At 24.9% G+C, this 16,571-nt stretch overlaps 1 protein-coding gene across 1 annotated transcript; it reads left to right on the forward strand.

Moving 5' to 3' along the window:
* Window positions 1-12,026: 12,026 nt before the first annotated feature.
* LOC145828551 (serine/threonine-protein kinase polo-like) lies at window positions 12,027-15,596 on the forward strand. Its single transcript, XM_082936308.1, has 11 exons — window positions 12,027-12,347; window positions 12,421-12,648; window positions 12,830-13,041; window positions 13,158-13,302; window positions 13,411-13,560; window positions 13,787-13,946; window positions 14,050-14,206; window positions 14,407-14,554; window positions 15,003-15,179; window positions 15,315-15,386; window positions 15,576-15,596. The coding sequence occupies exons 1-11, from the start codon at window positions 12,027-12,029 to the stop codon at window positions 15,594-15,596; spliced, it is 1,791 nt and encodes a 596-aa protein (XP_082792434.1).
* Window positions 15,597-16,571: the final 975 nt, after the last annotated feature.

Here is a 16,571-nt window from a genome sequence, read left to right on the forward strand (position 1 = left end):
ATTTTGTCTTTTTCTTCAATTCTAAATTATTATTTAGAAATAAATTCACATCTCAATTTGATCTTAAAAAGATTTCTCTTTTATTTTAATCAAAAATTTTCAAGCATTTGGACTGAGAAAAACTGAGATTCTCAAATTTTTAAATAAAAAAACTGATTTAGCCTGACGCGCACGAACCCTGCAGATGAAGGCATTAAAAATTAAATAATTTTGTAAATTACTAGGAAAATTTAATTTTGGAATTTTTTCTGACTTTAAAGGATTTTTAATTAATTTTTACTATTTGAAGGCTTTGGAAAATAAGGAATTTTGTAAACTTAAACTGACAAAATCTGACTTTTTTTTTTTTTAATTTTATCAAATTTCCTGACTTTTGCCTTTTTTTTTAATTTTTCCTGACTTTTCCTGATTTCAATGACCATGTGGCAACCCTGTATAAGCAATAAAAGTCAGGAGTTTAATTGGTTACATATGGAAATTAAGACTAAAAGGTTAAAAACTAATTTTTAATTTTTTCATAAAAAAATTATTGTCATTTTTTTGTTTTTGAATAATCATTATTAAATCTTCTCATTCAAATCTTCAATAAGTTATGATCAGCTTGTAAAAAACAAGTATTTAATTGTTAACTATTTATCTTCCTACAAGTTATTTGTATTATAAAAAGGAACACTTCCTGAAAATTTGAAGTGAATTGCTTTAAAATGTAGAATATGGATTTAGTTTTCAAAATTATGATTCAGTCAGTCTGGAAAAATTTTCTTTCATACTCTTGAACTAGAAAACTTTAACATAACTGCTTTTATCTTAGCTCTTAATTGAATTTATTTTATATAAAGTATCTTATTGTATATACTTGATGATTTTAACTAATGGGCAATTTGTTTTTAAGTTTTGACATCCTCCCCCTTTTTGCCTTTGATAGCCTTGGTTGTTGAAGGATTTCTTGATTTTACCTTTGGATAGGAGTCAAACTGTGGGCCTTTTTGCTTATTGCTCCTTTTTTGACCTGCTGACCCTAAACACACTGTAAACTTTTGCAAAAGCAGATTTACTTCTTTAACAGGGTTACCAATCTTTGAGTAAAAAAACTGCCCTAGTCACCTTGCTTTTTTTTTTTATTCTTAAATAAAAAAATTTGCCGCTGTTGCAAACCTCTTGTTAATTTTTTTTAATAATTGTATGTGTATGTTTCTGTATCTTGAAAATTTTTGTCTTGCAGCTAATCCTTCAATATTCTTAGAATAAACATTGTAGTTTTTTTAAAGTTTTAAATTTATCATATTTAAAGTTTAACAAAAACAAATCTTTAGTTGAAAGACTCCAAGTGCAAAAATAATGCAATCACTTAATACTATGGTGGGGCTAAAAGTTCAACAAGTTTATCAGCTACAGCTTCTTCAATAGCTGCTGAAATTTATTGGGCTCTAAAGTGTACTAGTCTAAAGAAAACTGGTCAGGAAACTTTTGTGAAAATAATAACATCTTATTCACTACCATGTTTCCTGACAGTGAAAGTGACAAAAAGTTTTGTATGAATAAAACCAAGCATTCATACATAACAAACTTTGGCATTGCCCCTTTTTTTAAAGATGTTTTGAAAAAAGGCAGTTTTGTGCTCATCTTATTTTTTCAATATCATTTGATGAGTGTTTTAATAAAGTTTTGCAAAAAACTCAATTAGATCTTGTAGTACGATGCAACAAGAAAAAAAAGTACACTGCATATATTTTACTTCAGCATTTTTAGGGCACTGTACCTGTCCTGGGTATGACGCTAAACTGTTCTGGTGTATGACTCAATAACCAAAAGGGTTTTGTACACCAGGTCCTCAGGTCAAACCTTTTGAGCGTTTTTTTTTTTTTGTTCAATAAACAATGTATTGCCGATAAATTGCAAAAAGCCCTATTGACCAAGATTCAAGATTTAAACCCAACAAATTTGATCCAAATTTCAATGGATGGACTAAATGTGATCATTGCTCTTGCAAAAAGAGTTGACACTGATAGAGAGGCTACAGGCCTACCTCAACTCATGAACACTGGGTCCTGCAGCTTGCACATCATTCATGGTGCATTCAAGTCCGGGTTAAGGCTACACTGTGGAAAATCAAAAAAGTTTTGAAACTTGCTTGTTTGACCACTCATCGGCCAGAAGATATGATTATGTAAATGAAACCACCTTTCCTTTATCATTTTGTGACACAAGATGTTTAGAATCAAAGCAGGTTGCTGATAGAACTATTTTAATTTGGCCTAGTGTAGTAAAAATAATACAAACAATATTGGAAAAAGCTACCTGGTTACAAACAGCCACCAGGAAAACACTTTATAGATATAATCAATGCCTTTGACATTGACGTTTTAATAGTTGTAAAGTTGAATTTTTTACCTTTGTTGCCTCAATTTTGCTTCCATATTACAAAGGTATCAGGAAAACAGCCCAAGCATTCCTATCATGTATGATGATATACAGAAATTAGTGTACAAGTTAATGAATCTTGTTTTTATTACTTCTTTCATGGAAGCCCATTCAAATGGAAAAAAGCTACTCGAACTCAATAAAGAGCGTTTTCAAAATAAAAACAGGGTTGCCACTCTTTAAGTCAAAAAATCTTCCCTGAGTGACCAGAAACTTCCATGAGTAACCTTAAACTTCCCTGAGTTTCCCTGTTTTTTTTTCAAATCCTTTAAAATTTTATTATATTAAATAATCACACTGTTAATTTTAAGAATATTCAAGAACTAGCTGCAAGGCTATAAAGTTTCTAAATAAGCACTTAAAAATAAATAAAATTAACTTTTTTGAACAAAATATTGAAACTGGGTAAACTAAATCTCATTCTATATCTAGAAAAATCTGCGCTGAGATTTGAAAAAAATATTTAAACTACCCTTAGATTTTTATAAAAATAAAAACTGCCCTGAGCCATCCTGAATTTTAAAAAAAGTAAAAATATCTTAGGTTATTCTGAGATTTCTAGAATTTAAAGTAGTGGAATTAGTCTTCTTTAAATTTCAGCCTAGCAATATAGAGTAATATTGAATTAAGTTTGTTATTAACAAGTTTTCATGAACATTTTTTAGTTTTATATTTCTTTGTATTTAAAGTGACCTTATAAAAGCATTTGCTTCAAACAGTGTTAAACTAAGCGTAGGAACATTATTCAAGTATAATATATAAATATAATAAATAAAACTCATATGGCTTTAAAAAGGCTTTACTAGTTTTTATTCACTCAAAAATTTATAAAAATTATTATCTAAAAATGTATTTAAATTATAATTTTAAAAATGATTCAGCACATCGCAAAAAAAAAGAAAAATTGAGTACCAAAATAAATTTTTATATGTATTTTTATAAGTAAATTTTATATTTTATTAAATCTAATTCAAATTTAAAATAAAACGTTATACCTGCAAAACAATCTGCTTTAGTATGAACAAATATTTTTATTTTCCTTTAAAAGTTTCTTTTTTGATTTGAGCATTAAAAAATAAACAACATGATGAAAGAAAGAAAAATGTGAATGATTACAGCTATGGTCAAGATAAAAATAAAACATCTCAATTTTTTAATTAATTAGTTCTTATCTACACTTTGAAACTGTGTTTAATAGTATAAAGTTAAAAAGTACCATTAAATTGATGAAAATCAATTTTTTTCAAAAACATGGTTCATATTCACAACTTATGTAGCTTTCAAGCATTAAAGTTTAGATTACAAGTAAGCATTATTATTTATTATTGTCTGGATCAGGAATTCAAATTTAACTACTGCGAATATAATTATGTACTTTTACACAATATTCTTTTAAATGTTAAAAAATACAGCAAATGAATCTGTTTTTTGTTCTAAAGTTCCAACATTTAAGAAAACTGTTTTTTTTATTAAACATATTAAAGTAACTATACATTCTATCAGTGGCGTAGCGTGGTACTTTGGTCAGGGGGTGCGCAAATTTTTTTCTCAAAAAATCCTCTAAATTAAAACTTTTGTAATTAGCTATAAAAAAACTTTTTATAAGTAATATAATTGCAATAAATTTATTAAGTGAAATAAGTTCGTTAACTGTTTTAAAAAATATTTATATGTTACAAAATTAAACAATTAAATAAAAGTAAAAATTTCATTAGAATTACTTATACTTGCAAAAATGTAAACTTACTAAATAAAAACTGTTTTTATTACTTATAGTAAACTTAATATCTTTAAAAATTAGTATATTCAATAAAACGAAAGTATCTGTTTTATTAACGAAAAAAATATCAATCTCTTTAATATACAATACAACAGTGATAACAACTTATTGCACATAATTTTAATAAAGTTACACAGAAGTTAAAATAGACCAATTTTATAACTGTTATTACAGTTTATACAACTTTTTAAAATAGTTAAAAGTATACTTTTTAAATTTAATTCATTTGATTGTATTTGTTTAAAATAAAAATCACAAACAAAGTTTATTTCTCATAGGCCGAAACGCTTATCTTGTATGTTTACAAAAATATAGTTCAGAAAACTAGCAGTAGTCTTAACAATGTAGCATAAATAAAAAATTGTAAAATTGTTTAATTTTTCTTTAAGCGTGACGTGTTTTTGTAAACTTTTTGTATAAAAATAATCTGCCATAAGGTTATACTACAGCGGTGCGCTATATTAATTGAGTACTGTTTGAGTATAAATTCTTATGAAGTTAATGAACTTATAAAATCTTTCTTTATGGAGTTTTTCATCAACATCGGTGCGCATTTGCAATTACGCACCGAATCAGTATATTAAGTAAAAACATGTACTTTCCTAACTTGTCACTAATTGGTATTCAAAACTTCGTTTAACTTTTTGAATACTAGATAAACATAGTTAAAAAAAGGCAAATTAAGCAAAAAAAAATATTAAGGATAAAGATATTACATTCTTTTTTTTTTTACATTTTGCTTTTTTTGGGTGGCACGCATGCGCCAGTGTCCCTCCCCACGCTACGCCCCTGCTTTCTATACGTAATAAAAAGTTTAAAAACCTTGAGTTCATACAAATCAATTAATACGAATAGCATTCACTAATTATACCTCGTAAATGTAAGCAGGAGCCAATAAATAGAAAAAACAAGCTACAGTCTGGCTGGACTCTGGAGTGTTGGATCATATAAAATATTTCCTTAATGTTTTTATTTAATCTCAAAAAAATGTGACATTTATAAAGCAAGGTGAATCGTTTGAGATGTATTTTTGTGTAAAGATAAAAATAATTGTATGTGTAATAGACTAAATCAAAGTTTAAGAATATTACGAAAATGTTTTCAAAATATACAAATATCGAGTTTTGAATATAAGAGAATCTTTACCTTCCCACAGAAAACCAGTTTATAATTTTAGTTTTTATTGAATGATTTTTGTTTAAAGCCATTTTGAAAAGCTATTTATAATTTAGTTCTAAAACTAGCAACTCTTTTTATAAACCACTAAAACAAAAAAATATTTTAATGCAAATTTTAATTGTTGTTTATAACTTGTTATTAAAGTTTTAGCTAAACATTCATTAGTTGAAATCGTTTGAACTTTATTTCAACTAAATGCATAGTGTATAAATTTGCTGTTTTTAATTAAAACTATCATAAAAAAATTGTATTCAGTAATCTAATTTTTATTTTATTTTTTTATTTCAGTAGAGTAAAAACTTATGTTTAAAAAATCTAACTTAGACTTTTCTTAAATTCGGAATGTTTAAACTTTATCTCAAATTAATGTATACAGTAGCTTTACGACAGTGTAAAATTATAAAAATTTATTTTTAAAACTGACATTTTTTAATTTACAAACAGAAACTTTGAAAAAATTGATTCATATTAATAATTTATATATTTCTAAGTCTACTTTTTATGGTAAAACAACTATCAAAATACTTAAAAAATTATCTAAAATAATAGAAATATAAAAAGTGTTTAAAATTATGTTTAAGCAATTTACGATAAATAAAGCCACTTTTTATGAACAAAAGCTGTGATATAGATTTGATTTTTATTTAGAACTTATGTAAAAAAAAAAAATTATTTCGTATAACAGTAATTAGTTTATTTAGAAAATATCTAAAATACAATAACTTTGACAACTGTTTCTTGGCTAAAGCCGAAACTAGTTATGAATTTTTATGTACTTAAACGCATAACAGACTAGAGGTGGGCAACGTACGACCTTCAGTCCGTACTCCGTAGTCTAGAACGGATAAATCTTGGACCCGTAATGTTTTTTTTTATAGGATTAATATGGTTTAAAAAAATTATGTAAAAAGAAAACAGTAGAGCTTTTAAGTAAGTAAAAGATTAATTGTATTCTATATTTGATTCTTAAATCCACAGTACTCTTAAGTAATTTCTGATTTTGTAACTGCTTTGCTTTTGAGCAGATTTTTTATCTTTTTATAGTAAAAATTTTTCAAATAAAAAAGATTGATTCTTGCCCACGGTATTTAAAAAACTGTACTGTAAAAATCCGGCTTTTGAAAGAATTTTTCTGGTAAACCTTACGGATTTCAATAAAAGTCCTATACTTAACGTTCATAAAATGTTTTTTTTTTGTTTTTAAACATTATTTAAGTAAAAATCTTATAGACGTTAACTTTATTTGATTAGTATATTTTGAGGCCTAAAACTATTTATTTATTTTTTTGATTAACAACAGTAAAAATACATATTCAAACACTACATAGTTTACATACAGTCCTATTGCAAAAAGAATCGTGTGTTTAAAATCAATAAAAAAATATGAATAAAACTGGTTACGATTAAACCAATTGATTAAAATGTTTTGAATATCACGATAATTCACACCAAAACTTTTTTAAATTACTTTTACACCAAAATCTGTATTCATAACTAATATTTTGTACCTAATTTAAAGATAGTAAATACTTTTTTTGCCATCTGCGCATATAAAATTTGACACTAAAATTTTCTAACGGTAATTTGCTTTTAAGCCTTACCGTAAATAGTAGCTTTAAATTAAGCAGTAACCTTAACTTTTATCAAATTAATAATTTTAGGTAAGGCTGTTAAAAGTTTTAACTTTTCTTTAACCACTAACAAATTTTTAAGAAAACTCTTCATAATTCTATTACTTAACTAACTAGTTATTCAAGCATTAATTTACAAATACAATTTAGATTAGCTTCGAAAAATTTTAAAAAAAATCGTAAGTCGGAAAATGATTGCTGCAAATACTTGTTGTTAAGAATACATGTAATATAGTTAGAACTTTTTTGTCTGAAATTTGTTTTAAACAGTTAAATGTTTTTTAAATCAATTTGTTTAAAAAAAAATTAAACCTTCAATTTTTATACAATCATAGTTTTTTTTTTATATTCTTAAATAAAACCAGATCAATTTTTTTTTGTTTTTTTAAGACACTAGTAACAGTTTTTTTTTAATTAAGTTTATTTTTTAGTTTCCATTAAACTTTATTGCGTAATACATCGTAATCTCTGTTTTTTTAATTTATTTTAATATTCAATGCTTACCTTTGTTTGTTTACTTTTTCTTTATCTAAAACAAAATAAAAATAAAGTTTCGTAATTACTGTACTAATTGTATACTTTAAAGATTTAAAGGGAGGTTAAACTCAGCAACAGTACGTAAAATACATTAACAAAAATTTATTTGAAGTTAATTATTTCATGTGCTGCATTTTTATTAAAAAGGTAAAATCTAACTTCAAGCAATTTAACTACAATATTTGAAATAAATAAATAAAATTGTTATATTTATTGAAACATGTAGCACCGTATAGTAGGAGTAATGACAAAAAAAAGAACTTTAAACCAATACTCAAAATAAATTTAAGACTGAAAAAAAAAAATATCCGTGTAAAATAAAATACAGTTTGAAAATTAGTATGTCATGTTAAAATTTTTTTATTTTATTATATAAAAATTAATTCTGTTATTCGTTCAAAGTTTATATTTTTTAGATTTTCATCATTTTTATATATAAAAAAAAGCATTTATATAGTTATAAAACGGTTTAACAATTTTTTAGTTAATTAAAAATTTAAGAATTAATATACACTTCTTTGTTTTTTGATACTTTTAAATTTGAACAAATTATAAAAATTAAATGTTATAGAACTTATTTTGTTGGCAACATACAGTTGATAATGATTTAGTGTAAAATAAATTACGTTCAATACGTTGTTTTTATAGCTTATTTAAAATTATACAAGAATTATAAAAACTATAATAATTTTGAGCATTGCATTTAAACAGCTAATAAATAACTATTTTCATTGAATCAAATTTAAAACAACTTTTTTTACCTTTTTAATTTTTTTTTAAATGTTTTAAAGTTTTGGCTTTTCCATCATTAGTCTTAACACAAATAAATTTATACTTTAACTTACTTACCAAAATATAAAATATATAGCACAAAGTACATATTTATATTGTTAAACAAGTAATAAAAACATCTTTAACGTAATACATTTTACGGAATTTGTTTTTATAAGTCTTTGTTCAAATTTTTTGATAAACATTATTTTTATGTTAAGTAATTAAAGTTTTATTAAACCTTTTCAACTATTTTTAATTGATTTTATTAATGCCTTTGTTTCAGAGCCAGTTTATAAAAAAAAACTTCTAACAAAGCCTAAAATTTGGTTCAAGTGCGCGAAACTAAAATAGTTTCCGAGAATTAACCACTACGTGAGAATACATGAAATTAATTAATTGATAAAGATATAGTAATCAAATGCTTTAAAGTTTTGAGTGTTTAAACTTATTAAGTTTTATAATATAAAGATATCGCAGCGCACATTTAAACACTTATATTTTTGTTTGGAAGCATTTCCTTATTTAATGATCCTTTAAGTGGTGTAAAAGAATTACATATAAAAGTCAATTTACCTTATTAAGAAAACTAAAATACTTATGACAAATGATTTATAAAACGAAAATTTACTATAAATTTAAATTTTGAGTTACTATAATAAACTTTAAAAGTTTTTATTTTAATTCTATGTAAAATTTATTTATAGTTCAGAGGAAATTAGATCTAATAAAAAATATATTTAATTCTACTGTCGGAATTGGTTTCACTAGGCTTAAAAAACATTTACAAATTTAAATACTTTTATTATTAACTAACAGTTTTACATTGAATTAAAATTTTAAAAACAGCTTATGTAAGTTAAACAGCTTTAGAAATTAATAAAAAAGGTAAACATGGTAATTTTATGCTACAAACTGTTTTTTTAGTTAATTATTAAAATTAAAATAATAAATAATGAACTTCACCACATGACCAACAACAAAAGCATCCGAGACAACCTACGACCTGACGATCGTGTGTTGAAGTTCATTGTTTGTTACTTATGGCGAGAAAAATATCAAATTTGTTGATGATGGACGAAATAAAATTTAGATATAGGTAAAAAAATTTTTTTTAGTATTTTTAGAATTTAGCTCCCATGCTATTTAATAAAATTACTGTAAGATTAGGGTAAATCTTCGTTATATAGTCGCTTTATAACTAATAGAGATCTATTTTTTTACTTAGATTTTTTTTTGGATAATTCTTTTCAAAACTATAGAATGAACTTCAAACTAATAACTTAAAACTCTAACATTATAAAGATTTAAACTTTTTTAGGTTGATGATTGTTTTTTTTTTTTGAACTTTTTCATATGTTTAGATTTAAATAGTTTTTTCAAAATATACTATTAAGTATGTTTAATTAATATATAAATGATACGCGATTGCTTAAAGAAACTAAACAAAATATTAAATAAAACTTGTAAAAATTTAATTTTGTTATGGTTCCCGAAAACGATTCGTGATTTATATTTACTTGCGTTTAATCCGCTGATGTATACATGACAACCTTCCCTTGTTTACATGTGTTTAAATGTTACTTTGTTTATATGCCCTAACACTCTTAATATTCTAATTATAGAACAGCTGTATATACACGCAACTTTGACATAAATATTTAGATTTCAACTTATGCAAATGTAAGTCAGTTTTAGAAAAATGGTAAAAATTAAACTTATTTCTCTTTGTTACTACTTATCGCGTGCAACTGTAGGAACTATATAATTAAGAATAAATATGTTTTGTTTTAACTGCAAGTACAAAAATAAATCGAACATCTTTATTGACATGTTTTTATTGTAAGTACTTTTTATAAAGTTTGTAAAATAAAACTTAACAATATTGTTTGTTTTATATCTTAATTTGGTTTTCTCCTATCAATGTGAAATAATATTATAATTTATACTAAGTTTGTAGAACTGCTATACTTGACTTTGAGTTTAGTACGTATTAACTAACTTAATATTTATTACTTCTGTGTAACTTAAATTTATGAAACTTATCGGAATTAGAATATGAACAAAAAAATGTTGGAAAAAGTAAAAAATATGTCTTTTTTATACTTTGTACTTTTTATTTTAAGTTTACTTTGCTTGTTTAATCAATAATCTAAAAAGTTAAATAAAATATTTCTAATCAGCAAAACCAATGTTATTCTTCAAATTACAAATACTTAGAAGTTCAATCTTCCAGACTCAGGAGTCTTATTTAACTAGGCTTATTACTAAGTTGAGCCTACTACATTTAATTCAAAAGTTTACACTTTAAATTATCAGTTAAAGTTTTGTATTTTTAAGCTTATTATCAGTGAAACTTTTTTTTTTCTACCTAGTTTTAATTTTATTTAGAGTTTAATAAGTATTAATAAAAGTTTTGTATATGAACTTAAAAATGATTTTTAAAATACTATTATACTAGTTTCTTTTAGGGTTTTATGATGCAAGCCATAATTTAGGGGCTAGTAAAATAAAATAAAATCATACAAAAGAATGAGAAGGAATTTTAATTTGTTTAATAGGCTTACCTGCATCAAAAACAAAATTATGTTTTTATAGCCCCTTTTCAATATTATCTTTACATTAAAATAGTACAAGACACAATACTTTAGAATACATCAAAGTAAAATAATTAAAAACTTGGAATTTTTCCTAAACTTAACCTAAATTAAACTTTAATCAAACAAAAAAGTTATAGTAAGTATCAAAAAAAAAACTTTTGTTAATACAAACTTTATTATACAACATGAAAAAAAAAACTTTTGTTGAGTTTTAAGTATAAAAGTTTTATTATTTTAATATTTTTATTCGACTAAAATATTTATTAAAAAGTATAGTCTTACCACTTCTGATTATTTTAGATTTACATCATCTGTTATGTTTTCATTAAATGTGCATAATTTCTTATAGTGTTTAAACTACTTTTTGAATATATGTTATTCACACCAATTTACTACTATCTAAAATTTACATTTTTATGTGCTACTAAAGTGTTCATACTTTATTTATAACCTTGAATTTAAAACCCGTAAAACTAATAAAGCAAATAATTATTGTTTCTCAAACTTAATGACAGCTTTAAATTGTATGTTAAATAAGCTTTATAATGCAATCGTTAATACTTTATGAAAAAATTAAATACTTTAATTTAACACTTTTTAATGAAATTTAGTTAAAGTATATTTATCAACTAATACTAAGCGTAATTGTCGCAGCTTGCATACAAAAAATAATTAGAAATTAGAGATAAATACAAATGAGAGAATAAATGAAAAAAAAACCTTTATATTTCGTTGTCCACAGATACGATTGACAACACTCGTAAACACTACAGTAGTAACTGACATAGTAGTGCATTTAGATCAAAACAATATTGAGTATAATAGTATAAATGTAATTTTTATTTATAAATTTTAAGCCTTTTAATATCAAAATTATAAACGAAGTAATTGATTAATAAAAAATTTTATGTTCTTAGTTTTAAATTAAAAGTTAATTTATAAATTTTTTTCTACTGTAATGAGAATTTATTATACAGTCCTTATACAAAATAAACTAAGTTTACATTGCTTAATGTATATTGTACTTATTTTACTCTAAGCAATATTTTTAACAGCTTGAAAACTAATTTCTTTTTGTAAAAAAGCATTAACAAATTGTAGCACAAAATGACAGCAAACCAGTTGAACAAAAATTTGCCAAAAACGACGAAGCAATTTAGCATTAAAAAGAATAATGACAGCGGAATTGGCTCAGAAATTACACACACTTGTCTTTCTGAAAACAGTTCAACTTCTTCCGGTGGAAAAAACCTGCATAAAATGTTACATAAAAACAGCAAGTCTATGAACACTTCAAAATATAAACTACGATCTACAGAATCCACAAAACACAGCTCAAGTTCATCATCTACTAACTTAGACAAAAAAGACTTTCTGTGGCACGCAGAAGAAAAAATCGCTTATGAGAAAATTCGTCTTATTGGAAAAGTTAGTTTCGCTTTTCTACGAAACCGCGAAATAAGTTTGGTTTAACTTTTTTAATACTTGTTATACCCTGCAGGGAGGTTTCTCGACTGTTTATCAAGTTCAATCGACAATTACTGGGGAAGTTTTTGCGGCAAAAGTTATTGAAAAGAAACATCTATCAAATGCTAACAAAAAAGCAAGAGTTCTTAATGAAATTGAGATTCACTCTGCTGTTAGCGGTCACCCTAACATTCTTAATTTTCAAGGCAGCTTTAAAAGCGGGGAAAACGTTTGCATTTTGACAAAAATATGCTCAAAACATGTGAGATATGTTTTAATTTATTTTCCATTTGCATACCTTAATACAGATCTGAAGTTTATATTTTAATATTTTTTTAATTGTAAAGAAATAATTTTCTTTACCTGTCTTAATTGTTAACAATAAGCCATATTCTTTTTTGATTTTAAAGACTTATTCTTCTCAACTATAATTTATAAAACAGAGCTTGCTTGGGTACATGAACAAATGTGAACAGCTTTCAGAAGAGGAAATATCAAAAAAACTAGTGCAGATCGTGCGGGGTTTACAACACTTGCACGGAATGGGAGTAATTCACCGCGACCTAAAACCTGCTAACATTATGCAAACACAAAACAACCAAATTAAAATTGGAGACTTTGGTTTGGCAACACTGGTGGATCATACAGATAAAAAGTTTTTGTTATTTGATTATAAAGAATTTGTAACTTTGTTAAGTTTTGTTATAGTGTTTAAAAGATGGTTTTACTCGACATACGAAAACCTTGGTTATTATTTAATTTTATTAACAGTACCATTTGTGGAACTCCTAATTTTATTGCTCCTGAAGTACTCAACAAGCAAGGTCATTCATTTAAATCCGATATATGGGCATTAGGCTGCACATTTTATGCACTTTTAACTTGCCAGTATCCTTTTTATGCTGTTACAATCAAGGTTTGTAAAACTGTTGTATATATATATATCATTGAATTTTTATAAATTTAGATAACTTATTTTGGTTTTATTTTATAACATATTTTATTATCTAATAAATTTTAACAGGAAACTTATCGGCAAATTGTCGAGGGAGCATACAAGGTTCCAACTTATGTTAGTAAGGATGCAAAAAACTTGCTATCATGGCTACTTAATATAAACGCAAAAAAACGACCATCTCTCGACCAAGTACTTAGGCACCCGTATTTAAAAAAAGTTCGTATTTTAATGACTTCTTAAATATAGTTTATTAAATCAACGCAAACACCTTTTATTTATTTATTTATATATATATATATATATATATATATATATATATATATATTCTTAATCAAGTGTATACAAGATATATATATTAAACATGTGGTAAACAAGATATATATATATATATATATATAACGTTGTATAAAAATACTTAATGCCTAACTGTTTTTTTTTTCAGGTTAAGATTAGTAAAAACCTTCTGCTAAATTGCAGCGATGTCGAAAAAAAAAGCCTCAACTCATTTAATAAACTTCCCGTTGTCACGAGAATATATAAGAAAGTAAAAAAAATCACTGCATATAGTCATACAAAATCCGATTCTATCTATCTCCAAGAAAGTATGTCCTATTAATTATAAAACTAAAAAGAATTAAAAAAACCTAAAAATATAAAGTATAGTAAAAAAAAAATTGTTTTGATACAAATAAACAACAACTTTAGGCTTCAACAAAAACTCAATCGAAAACCAAAACCGAGTTTTTATTACCAACTGGGTTGATTTTTCTAATCGCTATGGGTTTGGTTATCAACTTTCAGATGGAAAGATTTGTGTTCTATTCAATGACGGAAAACACTTGTCACTTCTACCGAATTCAAAGTGAGTTAAATAACCTACTGTGTAAACAATGTTTTTTAAAAGGTTGCTCTTAAATTTAAAAGAAAATAGAAGTTTAAATTAAATTATGTTATGAATAATTTTATCATTTTAACTTTGATCTCTAAATAAACAAATGGTGACAGACATACTGTTTTGTAAACTAACATTTTTGAGACTAGTTGATAAATTGAATTTTGTAGCAAAATGGAATACTGTCCAGCAAACTATTGTAAAAACGGAATTCGATTTAACTTAAATCAATATCCTTCAAGACTTCGACGATATATACAATCATTTTCAAAAATTGCTGATTATTTGAGTATTGTCAAACCAATTCAAAATGAAAAGGTTTGTTTGACTTCTGAATATTTAAACTTCAGTAATTAAAATCTATAATTTTAGTGTTTTGTTTTACAATACTTATGTAATGAAAAAATATAACCTTTTTTTTTTGTAAAATAAAAACAGTTAAAAAAACTTAATGTTTTCAAAAATTATATAAGACTTTTTTCAAACAATAATAGTAAAAACTTTTTAAACTAATTTTATTTGTAATATACTGTGAAATTTTTGTTCAATTTAAATCTAAACATACATTTTAAGTTTCTTAACTAACAATAGATAAATAACAACTGTAATTTTTTTTTTTCATTTGTAGCTCATTATAATTTTGATTAAGTTGGGTATGTAACTCGATGACCGAGAGGTCTTTTTGCGTATCCAGGCCCTTGAACAACAAAATTTTAATCAACTTTTCGTTTTTGTTCAATAAACCACTAATGTTTTCAACGTGCAGATGACAAACTCTACTTGTACGAACGTTCGGTTAGTATCGTGGACCAGGGATGAAAACTGTCTTTCGATGTATCTAAGTAATGAAAACCTCCAGTGTAAGTTTTTTAAAGATGGCAGGAAAGTTCTTTTCAAGAACATACACAACAAATCTGAAATATCTATCAGCGTTTTGAATAAGGTAAAAAAAAATTTTTTTTTCTTATTCTTACGAATAGTATATTGAAAATTGTTAATGTTAAAATAGCACGTCTGAAACTGTTAAAGTGTGTGGCTTAATATAGACAATATTTTTATTTTAATATTTCTAAAACAGAAAACCGCTAAAGAATATACGACCGATCTTTTAAATCGTTTAGCCCAAAATGAAGAAGGTAACACACTTCAGGTTGTACACAACCATTTTCACAACAAATTTTTCAATGTTGATTGCGAAAAAGACTGTCACCCTTTTTGTAAATTTTTAGAAAGTATCTAGAAAGCCTAGTTGTCCTTAATTTATAGTTATACATGTTTAGATTTAATTTTGATGCTGGTCATTTAAATTTTTGACTTTAAACATAACTTTTTAACACAGCCATACATTTTGTCTGGTTAAGGAATTTAATTGAATTACACTTGCAAATGTAAAGCATTTTTATAAGTTTTATAGCTTTACTTTTTTTATAAGTTATGTTTTTATAATCTAAGAAAAAGTATGCAATCATTTGATTTTTTAGCTGCTGTGTTTATTTTTGCTGCTAGTAATTTGACTAGTAATTTTGTTATCCAATATGTATAATGTATAAATCGAGTTTTATAAAATTTGCAATAATAAAGTTATTAAAAAAAATCATGCTAAACTGTTATTTTATTCCGTATAATAAGTCTAACTAAGAATTTCAAAGTTAATATATTTTCAATTGTAAAAAATACCACAACGAGAGATTATGGCAACGATTCATATCAATATATTAAATAATGACGTAAAAATACTTCCCTACTGAATTTATATCTTATTTTAATTTTATTAAGTTAATTACAATAACTACAGATTCAAATATGTCAAATGTTTTATATTTATACGATAGGTAAAATGAATTTACAGTACATAAATCTATACCACATTCCATTGGATTTTAGCCAATCATTTGGAATTATTTTTCACTCCAGCTTCCGGTTCGATAGAGTAGATCGTTGTGCAATATGTTTACAATTGTTATGATTAAAAGGCACGCATGAAAAATTAATAATTAACTTAAATATGATAAAAAACCAAAACTTGGCATCTGGTTTTAAAAGCTTAGTTGTTTACATAAAAAATTGCAGTTTTTTTTTTTATTGCAGCCTAAAAGAACTAGTTTAAGAAATGAAAGCTTAAGTTAAAAAATTTAATTAGGTATGAAAATATACAAAGTCTTAACTTCTTGAGCAAATGGAACTTGAAAGTTTTATTTCTTTTTTTTAGGCAGAAAAATAAACTCTTCATTTTCTGGCAGATTTACGCTATTTTATTTACTAAAAATGTGATGCGCATACTAAATTAATACATTATCAAAATTGGAAGAAAAAAAAGTTGTTCATATCGATCTAT

This window comes from Thalia democratica, chromosome 2 (assembly GCF_965202585.1).
Source record: "Thalia democratica chromosome 2, ktThaDemo2.hap1.1, whole genome shotgun sequence".
In the NCBI taxonomy this organism is placed as follows: Eukaryota; Metazoa; Chordata; class Thaliacea; order Salpida; family Salpidae; genus Thalia; species Thalia democratica.

Bases quoted from the DNA above. Each gene is read 5' to 3' on its own strand.
- LOC145828551 (XM_082936308.1), top strand. From the start codon at position 12,027: ATGACAGCAAACCAGTTGAACAAAAATTTGCCAAAAACGACGAAGCAA. The intron at 12,649-12,829 runs GTGAGATATGTT...TTTATAAAACAG, and splicing joins CAAAAATATGCTCAAAACAT to AGCTTGCTTGGGTACATGAA. The intron at 15,387-15,575 runs GTTGTACACAAC...TTTTTAACACAG, and splicing joins AAGAAGGTAACACACTTCAG to CCATACATTTTGTCTGGTTA.